Source organism: Pleurodeles waltl, chromosome 6 (assembly GCF_031143425.1).
Source record: "Pleurodeles waltl isolate 20211129_DDA chromosome 6, aPleWal1.hap1.20221129, whole genome shotgun sequence".
Classification (NCBI taxonomy): Eukaryota; Metazoa; Chordata; class Amphibia; order Caudata; family Salamandridae; genus Pleurodeles; species Pleurodeles waltl.
The window spans coordinates 1,399,113,469-1,399,130,156 of record NC_090445.1 but is presented as its reverse complement, the minus strand read 5'-3'; the positions used below and the strand labels follow the sequence as shown (position 1 = coordinate 1,399,130,156).

The window sequence follows — 16,688 nt, the reverse complement described above, 5'->3', positions numbered from 1 at the left end:
GATGATGTGCAAGCACGCAGAATTATTTTGGCCCACCTAGAACAGGCAATTATGAGCCACATGTCTACTGACAACTTAATCTGTTTTACAGGTTTGAAATGCAGAACAGGGGGAGAACTCTGCCTTGGTTTTAGGGTCTAGGTTTGCTTCAAGGTCTAAGTTTAAAAGTCCATTTCAATAGGCTGCATTAAAAAGCCTTAGTTCTGATACATAGATGATATGTAGCACAATAAGCAAAAACAGAAACTCTATGTGCTCAGGTCTCGTATGTTTGGATATTTGTTTATGTATATATTTCTTGCAGGGTGTTATACGGCCCTGCATAACTCCTTTTGACTACATCAGAGCACTTAAAGATTTGAATAGAAGGATTAGCCCTTGGACACCTGAGGGATCGCAACAGTCAGATGGATGAGTAAGAACCTTGTCCTATGCTCTTTGGTTACAACCCCTTCACCGCACAGAGAGTTCAGTTGTATGCAAGGCATAGTTAGTGAATGAATGAGTGCCAGTGCCCAAAGCTCTGCTCGGAAGCCAGCGGCCGCTGTAATTAAGTGCTGGTACACCGAATACTAAGGCTGTGTAGTCTTTAAGTCATCTCATTCCTCTTTAATCCACAACCGGACACCCCCTGCCGCTTTATCTCGCTCTTGCAGGTTCCTGCTTTCTCTCTTTATGACAGTTTGTCCCCTTTGTGTGTTCTTTCCTCCTTTGCTCGTGGTAAAGGCTTGATGCAGAAAACTAACTGCTGATCCGAAAAATTAGTGCCAGTGGCACTCACCGGCTGAAATTAAGCATTGGTTGTATGAAAATTGAAACACTTCTGGGATTAGAGGTTTTCAAACTGCCTGTAACCAAGCTTGGTTTCTAGCTTTGGGTTCAAACTGTTCCATAGCCTCTGGCCCCACACACCCACGGATCCACCTCTGTGTTTCGGGCCTCTGAAGAATTGTTGGCTAATAAGTCTGCAGGTTTCTAGTTGAAGAACAGCATAAGGATAAAGACTGAAGGCATTTTGAGTCTCTCATTGCATCCACTTGGTACTCAGTAACACACTTTCTGTGCTGCTTGATGTTATAGCTTTTGTGCACATTTTAACTTGACTCTACGGTTCTTTGAAATCTCTGGGTCAAAGGCAATGTAGTAGTCAGTGCATCCTATGGCCAGCGCTCTTGTGAACTCCATGCAATAGTTAATCAGGAAAAATATGCTTTTTGCAGAAGAAGGAAGTAGGAGAGTTGCATATTTTCCTTTTAGACCATTTCATCAGGTCATTTGAATAAAAATGCTGAGACACAAAAACATTTCAAAGGAAATATTCACGGGGGAAAAGTGATAGCTTTCAAAATGGGAGTGGAGTGTATAAGAGTAAGAAAAGGGCAACATACAACAGCTCAGCAATGTTGCTATTGGAATGTTATTTTTGTATTTTGTGTGCACACATCTTTCTAGAATAAACCTGCTCACATGATCGGATCACAAACTCAGCAGTCTCTCTCTATAAATTATACTATTTTACATACCGGTTCCTTATGCTGAATGTGGACCACTTCACCGATAGCTCCGCTGTCTATCAGTTCCTGTAGAAAGAGTCAAACACATGACATATAACAGCTTCTCTTGACATATTCCACAAGCATAACTTCAACAGTGTATTTGATCACATATTGTTCGGGCAGTGTCATTCGTTTCCGTTGGAAATCCTTTAGTAGGATGCTGGTGTTTTATTGCAAGTAAGCAAACAAACGTTTGCAATGCACACATGCACAAACGCACACCCGCAGACATGCACTGACACACGTGTATATGGGCACACACAATTGTGTAAACACACAAACAAATGTATATAAGAATGCAAACACAAGGGGGCAAAATGCTTTTTTCCTCTCCGAGTTATGGCCTTGAAAGGGGGAGACAGGTAATAAACTATATGAAGTCACCCAAAAGAGTTCATGGAAAATATAAGATAGAAATATAAAGAATAGAAGAATTAACTATCCGACAGCAAACTTTGCTTTCAGAAACACTGTTGTCAGCTCAACCTTTCAGTAAAACTATTAAAATAAGAGGAAACTGGTTTTGAATAATTCAAGGGATTTTTCCCGAAAACAACAAGCAACGATGTGGGAGGAGTAGTCGGGACGGGCAGACACGAACAGGACTCAGGGATAGGCAGGAGGTGCTGGGGGACGGCAGCACAAGCCGAATCAAAGCACCACAACAGCCACAAGCATGAGTACGAAGGAGAGACACAAAAGAAAAAAGTAGTTCGCCCACAGTAAAACATATCGGCAACTGTGCAATAATCCATGTGACAGGGTCAGTCTGCAAGGCGGTAACAAAACCGTCTCATGCCGGGACAAACGTAAAGCATTTACCAATGTCATCAAGGGATTTTCTAAAGGCAAGCCAACGAACGAATGAAAGTTATGGGCATAACATGGGCGTAGTTAAAAGCCCATAGAATACTTACAACAAGTCGAGAAGCGCTTGCGCGCTTGACCTAAAAAGTGCAGTTTTATAGAATACACTTCTGCACCAGAAAGAAGAAACAGGTTATTTTACAGCCAGAATTGACAAAAGGAAGAATGAATTGTAAGTAGGTTTGGATACATTTTATTCACCATTTGATGTTTCGATCTTATTTTGAAAAAAGGCAACACGCAGGGAAAAATACAAACATTTGCATCACAGTCCTATAGGAAAGGTTCCTGATCTGTAATTATAAGTCACAAACATGGGTATTTTCTGTGAAAACATAAACAGAAGAATATTTCTGAACATGTGTGGATGCTGGGCACACTTTTTACAATATATTGTATCACCGCACAAGCACAAATTTCCTACCACCCAAAGTTCCCCTTAGTCTCCCGATAAAAATGATACCTCACTTGTGTAGGTGGGCCAAGTGCCTGTGACAGGAAAGAGCCAGAAACACGTTGAAATTGAGGAGGAACCAAAGAGGGTCCAAAAGGGCAGTTTGAAAAAAAAGTTTTTAGGTGACAAGTTGGACAGAAATTTTATCGGTATAGATGCAACAATTCTGGGTAGTAGGAATTTTGTGGATTCCTGCCGATTCCAGAAGATCCCATCACAAAAATGAGGGGAAAATGTGTGACTTCAAGCAAAGTTGGAGGTTTGCTGGGCATTGTGGGTAAGAAAATGGTGTGGGATGCTTGTGAAGCACACCACCCTGGACTCACCCAGATGTTTAGTATTCAGATGTGTCTAGGTCTCCAATATTTTTCTACATTGCGATGTCCCAAAGCCCAAAAAGTGCAGCCCTCACCATTCCAAGTGGTACGATTTTGAGAGTTAGACAAGCTCTCATGGCCCAAATGTAAAATGAAAACCCAAAATAATCAAATGTCCTCTTGCTTGCCATTGGGATAACATCTTTTAGTGTGCAGAGGGAGAGCTGAAAGACTGTTACCCACTTCAGTTGAGGCGGGGGCATAACTATGACCATACTGCTTGGTATCTACCACCCAACTATATATTTTTTAATTCCTTGGCATCTAGTAGGCTTTCTGCACCCCCCCCTCCCCCCGGAGTGGGTTGGTGGTAATTGCCCCATCTGCCCATCAGTAAGCAGATCTACTTTGTCCCCATTTATTACCCTCTTTTTAAAAAAAAAATTCTTCCCTGGTGTCTGGTTCGATTTCTGCCGCCCTTGGGGGCAGATGGGCCTTACAAAAATAGGTTGATCTGCAGAATGACCAACGGTAATGTGCCCCCATGGGGAGTGACCCTTGCCCAAGGGGCTGTCCCCCAAACAAAAAACATGCACATACACCAATTCCTGGCACCTATGTTGTTTCTGCTCCCATCGGCTGCCCACAACAGGGGCAGAAATTGCCTAAAATAAGGGGAGCGACTCTTGCTTTCGGGGTCACTCCCCATCTGTGAAAAAAAAAAATGAAAAAATCCCTTGTGCCTAGTGGTTTCGGCCCCCCCTGGGGGGTAGATCGGCCTTATTAAAATAGGCCGATCTGCTCCCAAGGGGGTCAGAGAAGGCCTAAAATAACTTTCTCTCCCAGGGGAGTGACCCTTGTCTAAGGGGACGCACCTGTTGTGTGCAATTGGTGCAAAAAAAATCCCTGGTGTTTAGTGGGTTCTCTAAGAAAAATAGGCTGATCTGCCCGCCCAGGGGGGAAAAAATAACCTAAAATAAATTTGCCTCCCCAGGGAAGCGACCCTTGCCTAAGGGGTCGCTCCCCATCTGTAAAAAAAAATTACAAAATCCCTCGCAGCTAGTGGTTTTTGCCCCCCTTTGGGGCAGATCAGCCTAATTAAAATAGGCCGATCTGCCCCCAAGGGGAGCAGAAATGGCCTTAAATAAATTTGTCCCCACTCCCCCCCGGGAGCAACCCTTGACTAAGGTGTCACTCCCCTTTCGTGAAATTGTCATTCAAAAAATCCCTGGTGTCTAGTGATTTATGCCCCCCTTGGAGGCAGATTGGTTTAATAAAAAAAGGCAGACTTCCCCCCAAGGGGGGCAGAAATGGCCTAAATTATTTTATTTTTTTAATTATCCCTGTGCCTAGTGGCTTCTGGCCAGTCTGGTGGCAGATCAGCCAAACTAAAATAGGCCGATCTGCCCCTGGGGGGGGGGACAGGAAAAGGCCTAATAAAAAAATGCTCTGCTTGGGCAGCGGCCCTTGCCCAAGGGGCCACTCCCCTTCTTTGTCTACATATTGTAAACAAAGTCCCTGGTGTCTAGTGGGCATTCCTGCAGCCCGATCGCTATACGATTGGGCTGCAAGAATTCTCAGAAATACATGAAAGGAAAACCCTTTGACCTCCCCACCCCCGATCGGAACAGAAATGCAAGCATTTCTCTTCCGCTCGGGCGACCTCTGATGAGGTCAGTGCTGATTGCTTGGTGATGTCATCAGACATCACTGTGCGGGGGGGCTAGGAGGTCGATTCTCCTTCTATCCCTGAACAGGGGAGGGGGTGGGAAGCTAGCGCTCCGCCCGTGGACCAGGTGTAGGATGTAACGGTTACGTCCTCGGCATGCAGGCGCTGTAGTCAAGGACGTAACCGTTTGTCCTAGGCATCCAAGGGGTTAAAGGAAAAATAGATGTGCTTAAGAGTAGGGCCTCTTAAAAAAAAAAATCACAATGGGGGAAGGGGTACTTTGGGGATCGGTTCCCGTTTGCGAAGGACTTACTTTCTCTTTGAGGCTGTGGTAAAAGATAAATGTTTTGTGACTGGCATTTCATTGTCAGATGCAAGCTCCCCGCCACTGATTTTAAGCATGCGTGAACTTGTCCACAACTGACAGTGTAGTGGCAGGTGGTGCTACATGCCCTGTTGCATTTTATGGAGTTGGGAATAGGGAGCTCTAACAAACAGTGTCTGTTGGGTGTGATGCCACATCGGAAACACCTTAAAATGAAAGCACGAATGTTGGTGCTTGGTATGGTGCTAGCGAGGAGGCAAACTATGATGCACTGGATAGCGTCTGGAGCTCCAAACGTACCTACCTGGAAGGCAGACTTGTTAGAGTGGGCAATATCGGATGAGCAGCATATAAAACTTACTCCGTGAGATGACAAGCTGGTACAGGACCTAGTGACTTGGGGAAAAATGTTTTCAAAGATTATGCCTCCCCCTACCCCAGTGTCGTATAGGTTTAAAAACTTCATAAAATCAACCTTCAAAAAGAATACTTGCTTCAAGTTATGTGGTTAAAGCTTACCTCTCATTTCGCAATTCTAGAATTCTATTTAACCAGAAAATGAACTAGTTTGAATTTTCTTAAGTATATATTGGTTAAGTCATATTTTTATTTTGCACACATCTGGTCCAGGAACAGGAGCAGAGTCATATTGTTCTTGTACATTTGGAGCTCCTATTCAAACGTCAGAAGCTCATCCCTTTCTTTTCTGTTTCGGTGGAGGTGTTTGCGATAATACTGGGGCATAATCTGAAAAGGCAGATGTTGCCTATCTTTGAAGACAGAGTTTTATCAATAAAGTGGTAGGAAGTACTCAATACAACATTATGTTTTATGAAAGACTAAGCATAGTGATGATAGTCCCTAAAGGAGGGCAGGAGAAGGCACCAAATATCAGTCTGCACACATCCTTTGAAAGGAATTGCACAATCTGCAGGGTTACGCTTCTGCATCCCTTGATGTTAGTGATGTGCATCATACACAGCCCATGCATTAGCTGAAGGAAGCCAAGAGTTCAGAGATGTCAACACTGCAAAAAGGCCGGAGATCCCTTACTAAAACAGTTCATGACATATTTGCGTTCATTATCTGAAAGGTCTGGAAGACAACATATGTGTTAGGGCAGAACAATAATTGTGCTCAATTTTTTACTTTAAGTTAATTTTATGCTATGCTTTTACGATTCACAACATCAGATGGATCTGTAGCAATGATGTCCAATTGCATATGGGGTAAAATACCACTTTATGAACATGAAAAGTATATTACACATATCTGAGGACTTCCCTGACCTACTGAGGAACCAGGCAGAAGACTTAGTTTTATAATAAATGGTCACACCTGTATTCTTTGCCCCCAAAAAGCTTAAATACTTGGTTGCTTGTTCATATGAATTATTATGGTTGAAAATACACTTGTATACTAAGTGTGGACTCTCTAATAAGAAATTAAATGCACCAACATACAGCTTGTAATTTGTTACACAAAACATTAAATGCTGTTTAATGTAAGTTGTTTAAAAAAAATAAAGTGATGTAATATGCAGGGAGATTCCCGATTCCACGCAATGAACTGTAGCCATGTAATCCATAGGTGTGCTGCCATAAATGACTAGTTTCTACTAGTGACTGTTATATTTCAGGAGAACAGTTCAAAAAAGATGAAAAGCTAGTTCTCGTTTTTACTGTTTAAACAATACTTATAATTCTGCCCAATGACCTGCCTTTCACTTTCTGATGGCTCTGGCAGCAGGAAGTCTGAAATTGCAACTCAACTGTCATATCTTATTACAGTAGAGAAGCTACATCATTTTCTTATTACAAGTCACTAATTAGATCATAGGTAGAATTTAATAAGAAAACTGGAGACAGTTTTCGACACAAGGATTGTAGGCTTCCATGTAGTGTATAATGGATAATGTACCCTCAAGTGTATGCTATAAAGATAATGCAAGTCACTAAAAAATAAGGCTGTAGACCAAACGCATTTGCAGATTCTCAGTACGCCGAGGTGACGTGTAATTTCCTTGCATTTGAGGGGGTTTTATGCCTTAAAATATGTGGTAGTAAAAGGGCAAATCAAACACAGATTTTGAGCTCCGTACCATTGGAAATAGATACGACTGCTCCGGTTGTTGTAAGGCCTGCTCATTTGCGGTCTTGTATGCTGCGATAGTAAAACAGCCTTCATTAGATTCCTGCCTACGTCCTCTCACGACAGACTGCAGAAGGGCATGGACTCTACTGATGCCAAAAGTGCAGGTTCCGCCGGTATATTCAGCACCTCCTGTGCTCTATCTGCTGTTGGGAAAACAGACCTACTCTTCATGGCCCCAAGGTACTGCTCGGCCTAAATGACAACCCCACTTATGTTGCTCTAGATTCAGAAGTTAGGTCTGCTCTCTGCAGATACAGGTCATCACTTTGTTGAAATAATCACCCCTGCAAGCAGTAATACAAGTTCTGAGAGTGTAGCCCAGCAGAGGAGGCAGGTGCCATCACTGGTTACTTGCAATAAATTACTAGCAACTAGAGACTTTTTTCTTATTACAAGCATGTTCTGATATCAGAATGTGCTCTTAATAAAAAAATTATGGAAATAATGGATGTTTTTTTAATAGGGAGATTAGGCTCCCTTTCAATACACTAATACTGCTATGCAAAACAAATTACAAACGACCAACTATCTAACCGAGCAAACATCTACTTAGCATTTAATCATCGACTTTGTGCCTAGCAAGCATCCAATATAGCCGTATAGCCCGCCGTAGGGGTCTCTACCAGCCATTAAAGGCCCACTCCAACGTTAAAGGGCCGAGAGGAAGGTGAGAGCCTTCAACAAGGGAGCAGAACTTTAATGGCCTGTATAGCCCAGGTATGTCAGGCTATTAGAACATTCTGCTACGAGAGGGCACAATGTTCTAAAAAATAAAACAAAGGCCTCACAGAGCCAGAGGGGATTGAAATCCCCTCAGGTTTTTTGAAGCCTTTGTTCACAGCTGTTGCTGTGAGACAAACATTGGAATGTTGGAGTTCCGGGCTTTTACCAGCCATTAGAAGCCCGGAGTAATCCATTGTCTTCAATGGAGCTCACAACAAACAGTGTTTCTCTGCAATTTTCCAGGGGTAGTGTCCAACGTTGTGAATTCCACTGCAGTTTCATGTTGAGGGATGGTAGCTGCAATGTCTGTGAATTCCATGATTACCTTTATTTTGATACAGATCGGATAGTACCGCATGATATGTCCAACAGCAAGCATGACTCCATTTTCTTGACATACAGCCACAATTTCCTCGCAGTCTTCAGCATTGACCTAAGGTGTCAATCCAAAAAGAAATCCAATCAGCAATGCCACTTTCGACCTCGGCTGCCTTCATTTAAACTGGAAATCATCAATTATTATGTTGAGATCATTTTTAAAAAACGATGATTTGCGAGAATGAAAATGTTAACCATTTATGCTCATGTTGACTTCTTTTTAACATAAAATAGCATATCACAAATAAAGGTTATACTTTTTTAATGCATTTTGTATTTATATAAACACTGTTGCTTTTCTAAAAAATAATGAAGTGGCACCCTGGAGTCCACTGACCTCAGGCTAATTAAAGGTATACAAGAAGAAGCTACCCCACAGGGAGAGAACACAGTTGGCAGAAGCTGTAGAAGTTTTCAATTGTTATTGAGTTACCGGGTAGTTAATAGAAACTAATGAAAGTGGGTGGATTATCGGAGATAACTGAAGGAGTCTGGTAGAAGCGGGATGTGGACGCTGGTAAATTTTTCATTGATGTGGGGATTTATAATTAAAATGTACATTAGCATTAAAACGATAAAGAAAATGAACATGGAGTTGAACACATTATGTTTAGAGAAATGTGCTTATGTTAACATCGGTTAATATAGACCTTCAATTCAAAATGGCAACCCTGCTCGCAGTCCTTTTCATTTCTGCCTCAGTCTGCACACAGACGATTCATGTCCAAGAAACTTTGAAAACACAGCTTTTAGACATAATTTCACTGTTCCAGGTACAGACTGACGATTCTTTCTTTAGGAATCTGTAGCACAACCTATTGGGACTATGGTATGATGCTCATGAGAACTTGTACATTATGTAGCAATATCTGTATTAACAATTTCTGTGGGCTAGAGCTGAATAATGTGTTTTTTAGAAACTGTTTTTTTCTTTCTTTAACCTGATTGGTCCAATCTGCGTGATTTTAATGTAGGTGTGTTAATGTATGGTGTTTAATGTATTTTGCGTTGTAAAAGTAGATCATTCTTGAAGGTGCTGGGCTCACTCTCCCTTGACTTTTAGTGACTTCATCATGTGTATCTGACCTCTGATTTGTAACTTTGATTTATTTCTTAGAACTGAGCTGTATTTGTTTTTGTCTATACATTTCCTGCATTTCATTCTGAGCATCTTATTCTTTCTATTTAAATGACTGATTCTAACCGTATATTTGAATTTCAGTAACATCTGAATCCTTTATAGTTCAATTTTAAATTTCTTGTCAGTCTTCACTGTAAAGTGTAATAAGATATTTCCGCAGACTTTATAGAATATTCTTTAAACAAAACCAGGTCAATATGAAATGAATAAAAATCACCTGGCTATACAGCTGCGAGCAACTTAAATGGTTGCAGTATGTTCCCGTTTACGCCGACGTTGTTTTAGAGCCAGTTAGCGCGCGTCTGTGTTTTTAAGGGAAAGGCGCGGCCCTCAAATTGGTTTTGCCTGCTTCGCATCCTCTAATGGCAGACAAAAATACTAACTGAATTAAAGGCTGTCCAATTCAGTGGTCAGCATGTCTGGGAAAGTCCACTTATCGATCTGGTTTAAGAGAAAGCATATGCACTTTTTCTAATTTCAGAAAGCGCTGCGCTCTGCAAGTGAAACAAACTTCTACACAAGACTTAAACACAGCACGAACTGTGGGCTCAATAACAACAGGCACAAAGACAACTGTGGTAGGGAGGAGTGGCATGCAAACATGGCCTCCAAGCAACAAAACACTCATCCACATTAGTGCGCAGGAACGACTCCACCTGCGATAATTACCACATACGGCTGTCCTTAAGCGCGCCCGCCCTTTGAGACTCATTTATCACGAATCTGATGCAATGTATCCACGGCTTCTGTGTTTGTGTGTGCCGCTGAGGCGACGCTGATAGCATGTGCCATAAAGGGCGCGGTATTGTTAGATATCACGACTCCCCAGGGGAGACAAGCGATGAGCCGTGCAGTCACCTCCCCTCCTTGTACCTCCAAGGGCGGCGTAATGTGCAGCTTAGGCCTCACTACTCAAGACGCACGCACGGAGTGCTTTTAGAAAACACAGGTTTGATAAGTGGTTCTTTCCACGTAAGCAACAGGGCATTAACTAAATTTGCCTTTCCCCTGGGTTTGGAAAGAAATTTTGATGTTTGTATGCACAGGCGACGCCCTCGGCTGATGCCACCCGATACAGTCTCACAGAAGAACCAGCCTGGTACCCCAGTACACTCCTGATTGGATTTCGATAGCGCCAATTACCCCTGAGAAGGCGTCGAGGCGCTTTTCTCCGAGTAGCACGCTACTCTGGAACCCAAGAGGCATTAGTGGTGGATCAGTATAGGGAAATATAGGGAAATATGAGTACAGTATTACTACGAGTTAATTTGAGCGGAGGATATGCAAGTTTGTTAGGTCGATTGATTAGAGTAATGGAGGGATAGAGGAGGGAAGGATCCAGAAGTGTTAAGTGGGAGTTTATAATAATAGGATGAGGCTTGGGATGAGTAAAGGAGACATGGAGGAGGGAAGAGTCTGTGGAAAGGGGTTAGGGAGGTCATAGTAGCAGGAGGGAATCTGGATGAGTCGAAGGTGAGATAAACGAGGGGGAAATTAGTAGGACTGTTTGGGAGATCATAGTAGTAAACTGAGGTTTGGAGTGAGCTAGATGTGGTAGAGGAGGGAAGAGCTTAGGCAAGGTTATGATGTACTTCATGGTTACGGGCTTTTTTTATTTAAGTTCCAGTGCACTATCCAGACGCTTAGTAACTGAAAACATGCATGTATTAGACGAATCCTAGGAATTATAATAACTAAAGTTTTATACAGAAGTAAAACTAGTTATGCAGCTTCTAGGTGATGGAAATAATACACAGCATATCACAATCACCCAAGTTAATGTCCAACATGAATTCACCAGTTTGGGAATTCAATCACATACACCAGTGTAGTCAAGTCTGTAAAGGTACAATATGTTTTTTCCAGTAAATGTACTTGAGATATATATGTACATCCCATAGATAAAGGATTTCCACCAAGATTGCTGTTAGATATTACATTTCTGAAAAAGCAGCCATACACATACCCAGTCATGGTCGGCCCTGGACAAAAATATGTCAGGGCACAAAGATAAAAGTGTCCCCATTAGGGTATCAGATAGATACAAAAAATGTCGCACAACAGTTTTCAAAGTCTTGACAAGCTGTATATGTGTTTTGGAAAGTATGGAAGACTGCATGTATCTGTGCTTGCTGCAAGCAGTAGTTGTGATAATATTAGATACAGCAGAAGTAGTAACTGGCACATCAACTCACAAATGAGGCTCACAACCAGCCAGAAAACAGGTCCACACACTGATCTGTCAGGCTAGCCCTTCTAGCAATGCCAGATTGCAGACAGGCCAGTCTGGCCCTGTACACATATACAAATTACTTCTAAAGATAGATCTTCCCAAAATATTGGTGATTAGAAGAGTGTTTTTTTGTCCTATCATCATAGGTACCACATTCAAATCTAAAACACGTCACAAACATGCGCTTTTTGCCATTCACTTCTAGTCCACCTGTCACCTAAAATTGCTTATAAATAAAATTGCCTGGGGCATGATTATACTGTGGATGAAGCTGCTCCATTGTTTCCTCCCCATTAACTCACAGCTATCCATTTGGTTGACTGCGGCATTCGCCACGTTTGGGAATCATGGAGTGAATGTCACGTCACTTCCTCTCCCCTGAGAAAAAAAGATGAAAGCCTCACATATTAAGTTTTGACTCTACAAGCAGATGAAACAAAATAGTCAACCGGGCGGGCACTTGAAATACACAACAATTACACCTCTTACCAGAGAGGCCTAAGTGCACCTGACTCAGTCATGCAATCCTGCTACATCTTTAATTGGCCATTTTAGGTCTGGAGAAACCTTAAGCTGAAAACTTAAGCCAGTGGTTCCCAAACTGGGAGCTGCGGCTCCCTGGTGCGCCCTGAAAACTAGCCAGAGGTGCCGCACACAGTTTGGGAACCACTGCCTTAAGCTGTTCGCCCACATCAAGCTTTCACAATAACATAAATTCATTATGTGGCTTTGGGTTAGCCCTGCTCATCCACTAATTTGTTCCGGTGTCATTCACATGTTTCCACCCACCACAGCGTACATCGGACAACAAGTCATCCTACTTCAGCTGCAGACTGTCTTGCACAGTGAGTGACATATTTTGTCTGCTTCCCTGTGCACAGCTACTTGAAAAGGGGTGCACTTCAGTGCTGGGCTAAAGTGCTATTGCTGCTGTACTGCTTAATTTGCCATCTTTTACGTTTGCCTGTTTTTGAATAGTGGATACGTTTGAAGAGAAAAATAAATTTTTAAAATGCACGCTTGCCAAGGCTAGGCCTCTTGACTTTACCAGTGCTTGTTAGGTAATGCGACAGAGAGAGGACGCCTAGCAAGCAGGGTGAAGCAGCACTAAGTCCATCATCTGCTTTGGTTACCCTCTGGTTACTACTGCCTTAGTCACAGAACATAGATAGCCCGTAGATAGCTTTGGGACAAACTGTTGCATGTAGATGATTATGATTAGGAGCCACTCATCAGCAGACTAGCAGCTACCCTATATTTTGCTTGTTGTCTGTCTGCTTTTTACCCCTGCTAAGTGCCTGATTCGAGGTAAGGTGCCTAAAGGATTTTGACTAGGAAGGAGCTCCATTTCCTCAGATTGTCACAGTAAAAAGCCCCTCGTCAAGCTATTTTCTTGCTGCATATCATGGATTCAAAATCAACAGTGAAGTTACTCAGCATTTTGCCAGCTTGATCTTGGTGGTTGATAAGGTGGAGCGCCCTTACTGATTCCCATGTAGATGATGCAGCAGGTCTTAAATGTGATGTGAATGGCCAGAGCTAAACAGTGAGATATTCTGAGAGTTGGAACCATTCTGTGAAATATCTTCTGGCATTTGATACGAAAAGAAGCAGTAATAGGAACAGTCTTCAGTGGAGATCGATTGATCAATCAGCGGGACATAGCCAGGAGAGTTCTGGTGCCACTGAGGTGAGAGAGAACCTTCAGGTGGATACTACTGTTATGAAGTTATCTTCTGATAGGAATTGCTTTACTCAGCCGAACAGTCTATTGATGCCAGAAGTTCTTGGTCTTGCACACAATGTGTGTGCGTATTCAAATAGAAGATCAGGGATTTGCTGCTGTCTAAGAGTTGTTGGGTAAAGCCGGTCAGCTTAATTTCATCAAGCCAGTTCTGGACCTGACATAGCCGTCTTGTGTTAGCAATAACAAAATCTGTGATTGTAAATTTGATTGGTCTTAGTTAATAAAGTACATTTTATTGGTCTTAAATTTTATATTAAAAAATTTAAGTACATTTTATTGATTTAATGGTTTGACAGTGACTGCCTCTTATTATTGTTAAGTCTAATGTTCCAAAGCAATGTCATGGAATCCTTGCACTCTCTGTGCACTTTTCAGTATTTAAGAAATTTATGCACATGGAAAATGTTTGTGTATCAGACTTTACTGGAAGTATTCGTGACAGATCCTGAAGAAAAGACACTTGATATTCTTCAGTGCACATCTGGTACCAATGCTGTAATTAGGATAAAGGTAGTGTAGTGTCAGCATTCTGAAAATGTATGTTTTGACCCACCTGACTGTATTTTTGATAGTGTGAGTTGAAAATGCTAGTGTCATTCTTCCTTTTTTTTATCAGGATACAGGGGGAGTATAATATGCTTTAGTAATGGATCAGTTGGATTACTTATGGGTGGGCATACATTCATCAGTACTTTGGAGGTTATCAAACACTATGCTCCTGGCCCATCCCCAAAGGGGAAAATCAAAGAGCCAGGATATTAGCAGTGTGTCCCTGGAGGGGGACCACCCCTCCCCCAGGAGCCATGCCGGGCTCTCGTCCTCACTTGGAGGGCCTCCATGAGCTGTCTAACATGGACTATCTCGCAGGTCATTCCCTCGTAAGAGTTCTTGATGATTCGTATAAGTTTATCTGGCACACCAAAGTAGCAGAGGAGTTTCCAAAGGGTCTCTCTGACAACGTCTTTGAACACCTTCTCATAGTTGATGTAGTTGACATAGAGGGCAAGTTACATTCGGTCGACTACTCAATGATGATGCGGAGTGCTGCAATCTGGTCTGTGCAGGATCTATCTTTGCGAAAGACAGCTTGCTGGTCTTGCAACTGAGCGTCTACTTCATTTTGTTTAGGATGAGTCTGTTGAACACTTTGCCTGGGGTTGATAGAAAAGTTATCCCTCTGTAGATTGAGCAGTTCCTCAGGTCACCTTCCTTGGGGATCTTGATGAGATATCCCCTCTTCTACGTGTGATGGCACCTTTTCCTCTTTCTAGATCCTTCCAACATGGAGTAGAGCATGTCTACTGATGTTTCAGTCTCACCTCTTGTGCCTCTTCAGGAATGTTGTCAGGTCCTGCTGCCTTCCCATTTCTAGATGTTTGATGGCTTACCGTATTTCTTCCGTGATCACCTGCAGCCAGTTGGCAAGTCCTTGTCAGCTAGCTGTATGTCTGGTGGAGCTTGTGGGATGGGCTGGTTAAACAGTTCTTCAAAGTGTTCCGCCCATCTTCGTCGGTCGTTACCCATGATTGCCTTCCCAGCTTTGTTTTTAACAGGTCCTTCTGGCTTGCTGTATCTGCCAAAGAGCTTCCTCGTTATGCCACAGAGTTATTTTAAGTTTCCATGCTGCTTTCTGGGCTTCTGTGGCAAGACCATTGATGAATCTTTGTTTGTCTGCTCTTAAGCATCTGTTTGCTTCTTTGTTGGTGTTTGTGTACTCCCCCTGGGCTTTCACTTTTTCTGTTCTTGTTTGCCTGGTGTTGACTGCAGCTTTCTTTTCCTTCCTCTCTTGCACTTTGCATAGCATTTTGTTGGAAATCCATTATTTATGCTGGTGTTTCTTGGGACCCAGTAACACCTGACAGGTTGCTGTCACTGTTTCTTTGATCCTCTCCTACTGACTTTCTACTGGCTCTCTGTCAGTCTCTAGTTCTTGCACGACTTAAAACTTGTAACTGAGGGTGAATGAGTATTTACTCCATTTCTGTGCATCTTTGAGGGGGGTAGGTGTTAAATCATTGGTGTTGGTTTCTTGGTTTCATCCATGCTTTGTTCAGCTTTAGTTAGCTTCAGCCTGGCAATGACAACATGATGGTCTGATGCAATGTCAAATCCCCTCATCACTCTCACATCCCGCAAGGACCTCTGGAACGTCTTGGCAATGCAGACATGGTCAATCTGATTCTCTGTTGAATGGTGTGGTGACACCCACATTGCCTTGTGTATTCTTTGGTGTGGGAATACATGCTGTCTATCACCAGACTGTTCAGGGAGCAAACATCTGCAAGCTTTTCACCATTCTCGTTCATGTCTCAAAGGTCATGGTTGCCCATGACTTCTTTGTTCCCAGTGTTGTTGCTTACAGTCTTTGCGTTGAGGTCCCCCATCAGCATGGTGATGTCTCTAGCAGGGGATTGCTCCAGGATGGACTGGAGTCTGTTGTAAAAATGTTCTGTTTCCTTTTCTTCTCTGTCATTTATAGGTGCATGGCACTGGATAACATTTTTGTTGATGATCTTCTCTTTGTACAGAAGATCTTCTTTTGGCTGATATTTCTGTAGCTAGTATTTTTACATAATGGGGTAGCTAGCCTCATGCACAACCCTTGTCCTTTCGCAGCCGGGCTAGTGACTGGCCACAGCGGAGTTTTGGATGGACCTAACTAAAATGCCAAAGTGTGAACAAAGTGCAGCACTTAGAGCATTAACATACTTGTGTAGGTTCTCCATTTAACTGTATATGCTGTTTTCTGCATATTATGCACTGTAAATATCAAATGCACATCTTTCAAATATGATAATATTGTATACAATATTGACTGCACCTCATATTTTCTGCATATGTTGCAATATTCATCACACCTCATATTTTCTGCGTACACTAATTACAGATGTTGCTTGGCAGTATAAACTTGAAAATGTGACCTTTTACTCCCCATAATCAGTATTTACTGATGTGGTTCAGGTGCTGCATTAGGCCCTACTTGCAAGCTAGTACATAAGTGAATATCACAAAGTGAGGTGCAACACCAAACAAAAAACAAGCATTTTGTCAATGCCAATAGGTCAGGCGTTAAAGGAATGGTGTTTGGTAGTGTGAAGCATTACCAGTAAGTAGACTGGAAATG

General features: G+C 42.4%; 1 protein-coding gene across 1 annotated transcript in view; it reads right to left on the bottom strand.

The window, feature by feature from the left end:
• LOC138300886 (putative oxidoreductase YteT) overlaps positions 1–16,688 on the bottom strand; it is a 1,004,722-nt gene that overhangs the window by 493,296 nt on the left and 494,738 nt on the right. Inside the window, exons 9-10 of the mRNA XM_069240740.1 lie at positions 8,391–8,498; positions 1,524–1,580 (exon numbers count right to left, since the gene is read on the bottom strand). Of these exons, the coding sequence (XP_069096841.1) occupies positions 1,524–1,580; positions 8,391–8,498 (165 nt within the window). The remainder of the gene's footprint in view (positions 1–1,523; positions 1,581–8,390; positions 8,499–16,688) is intronic.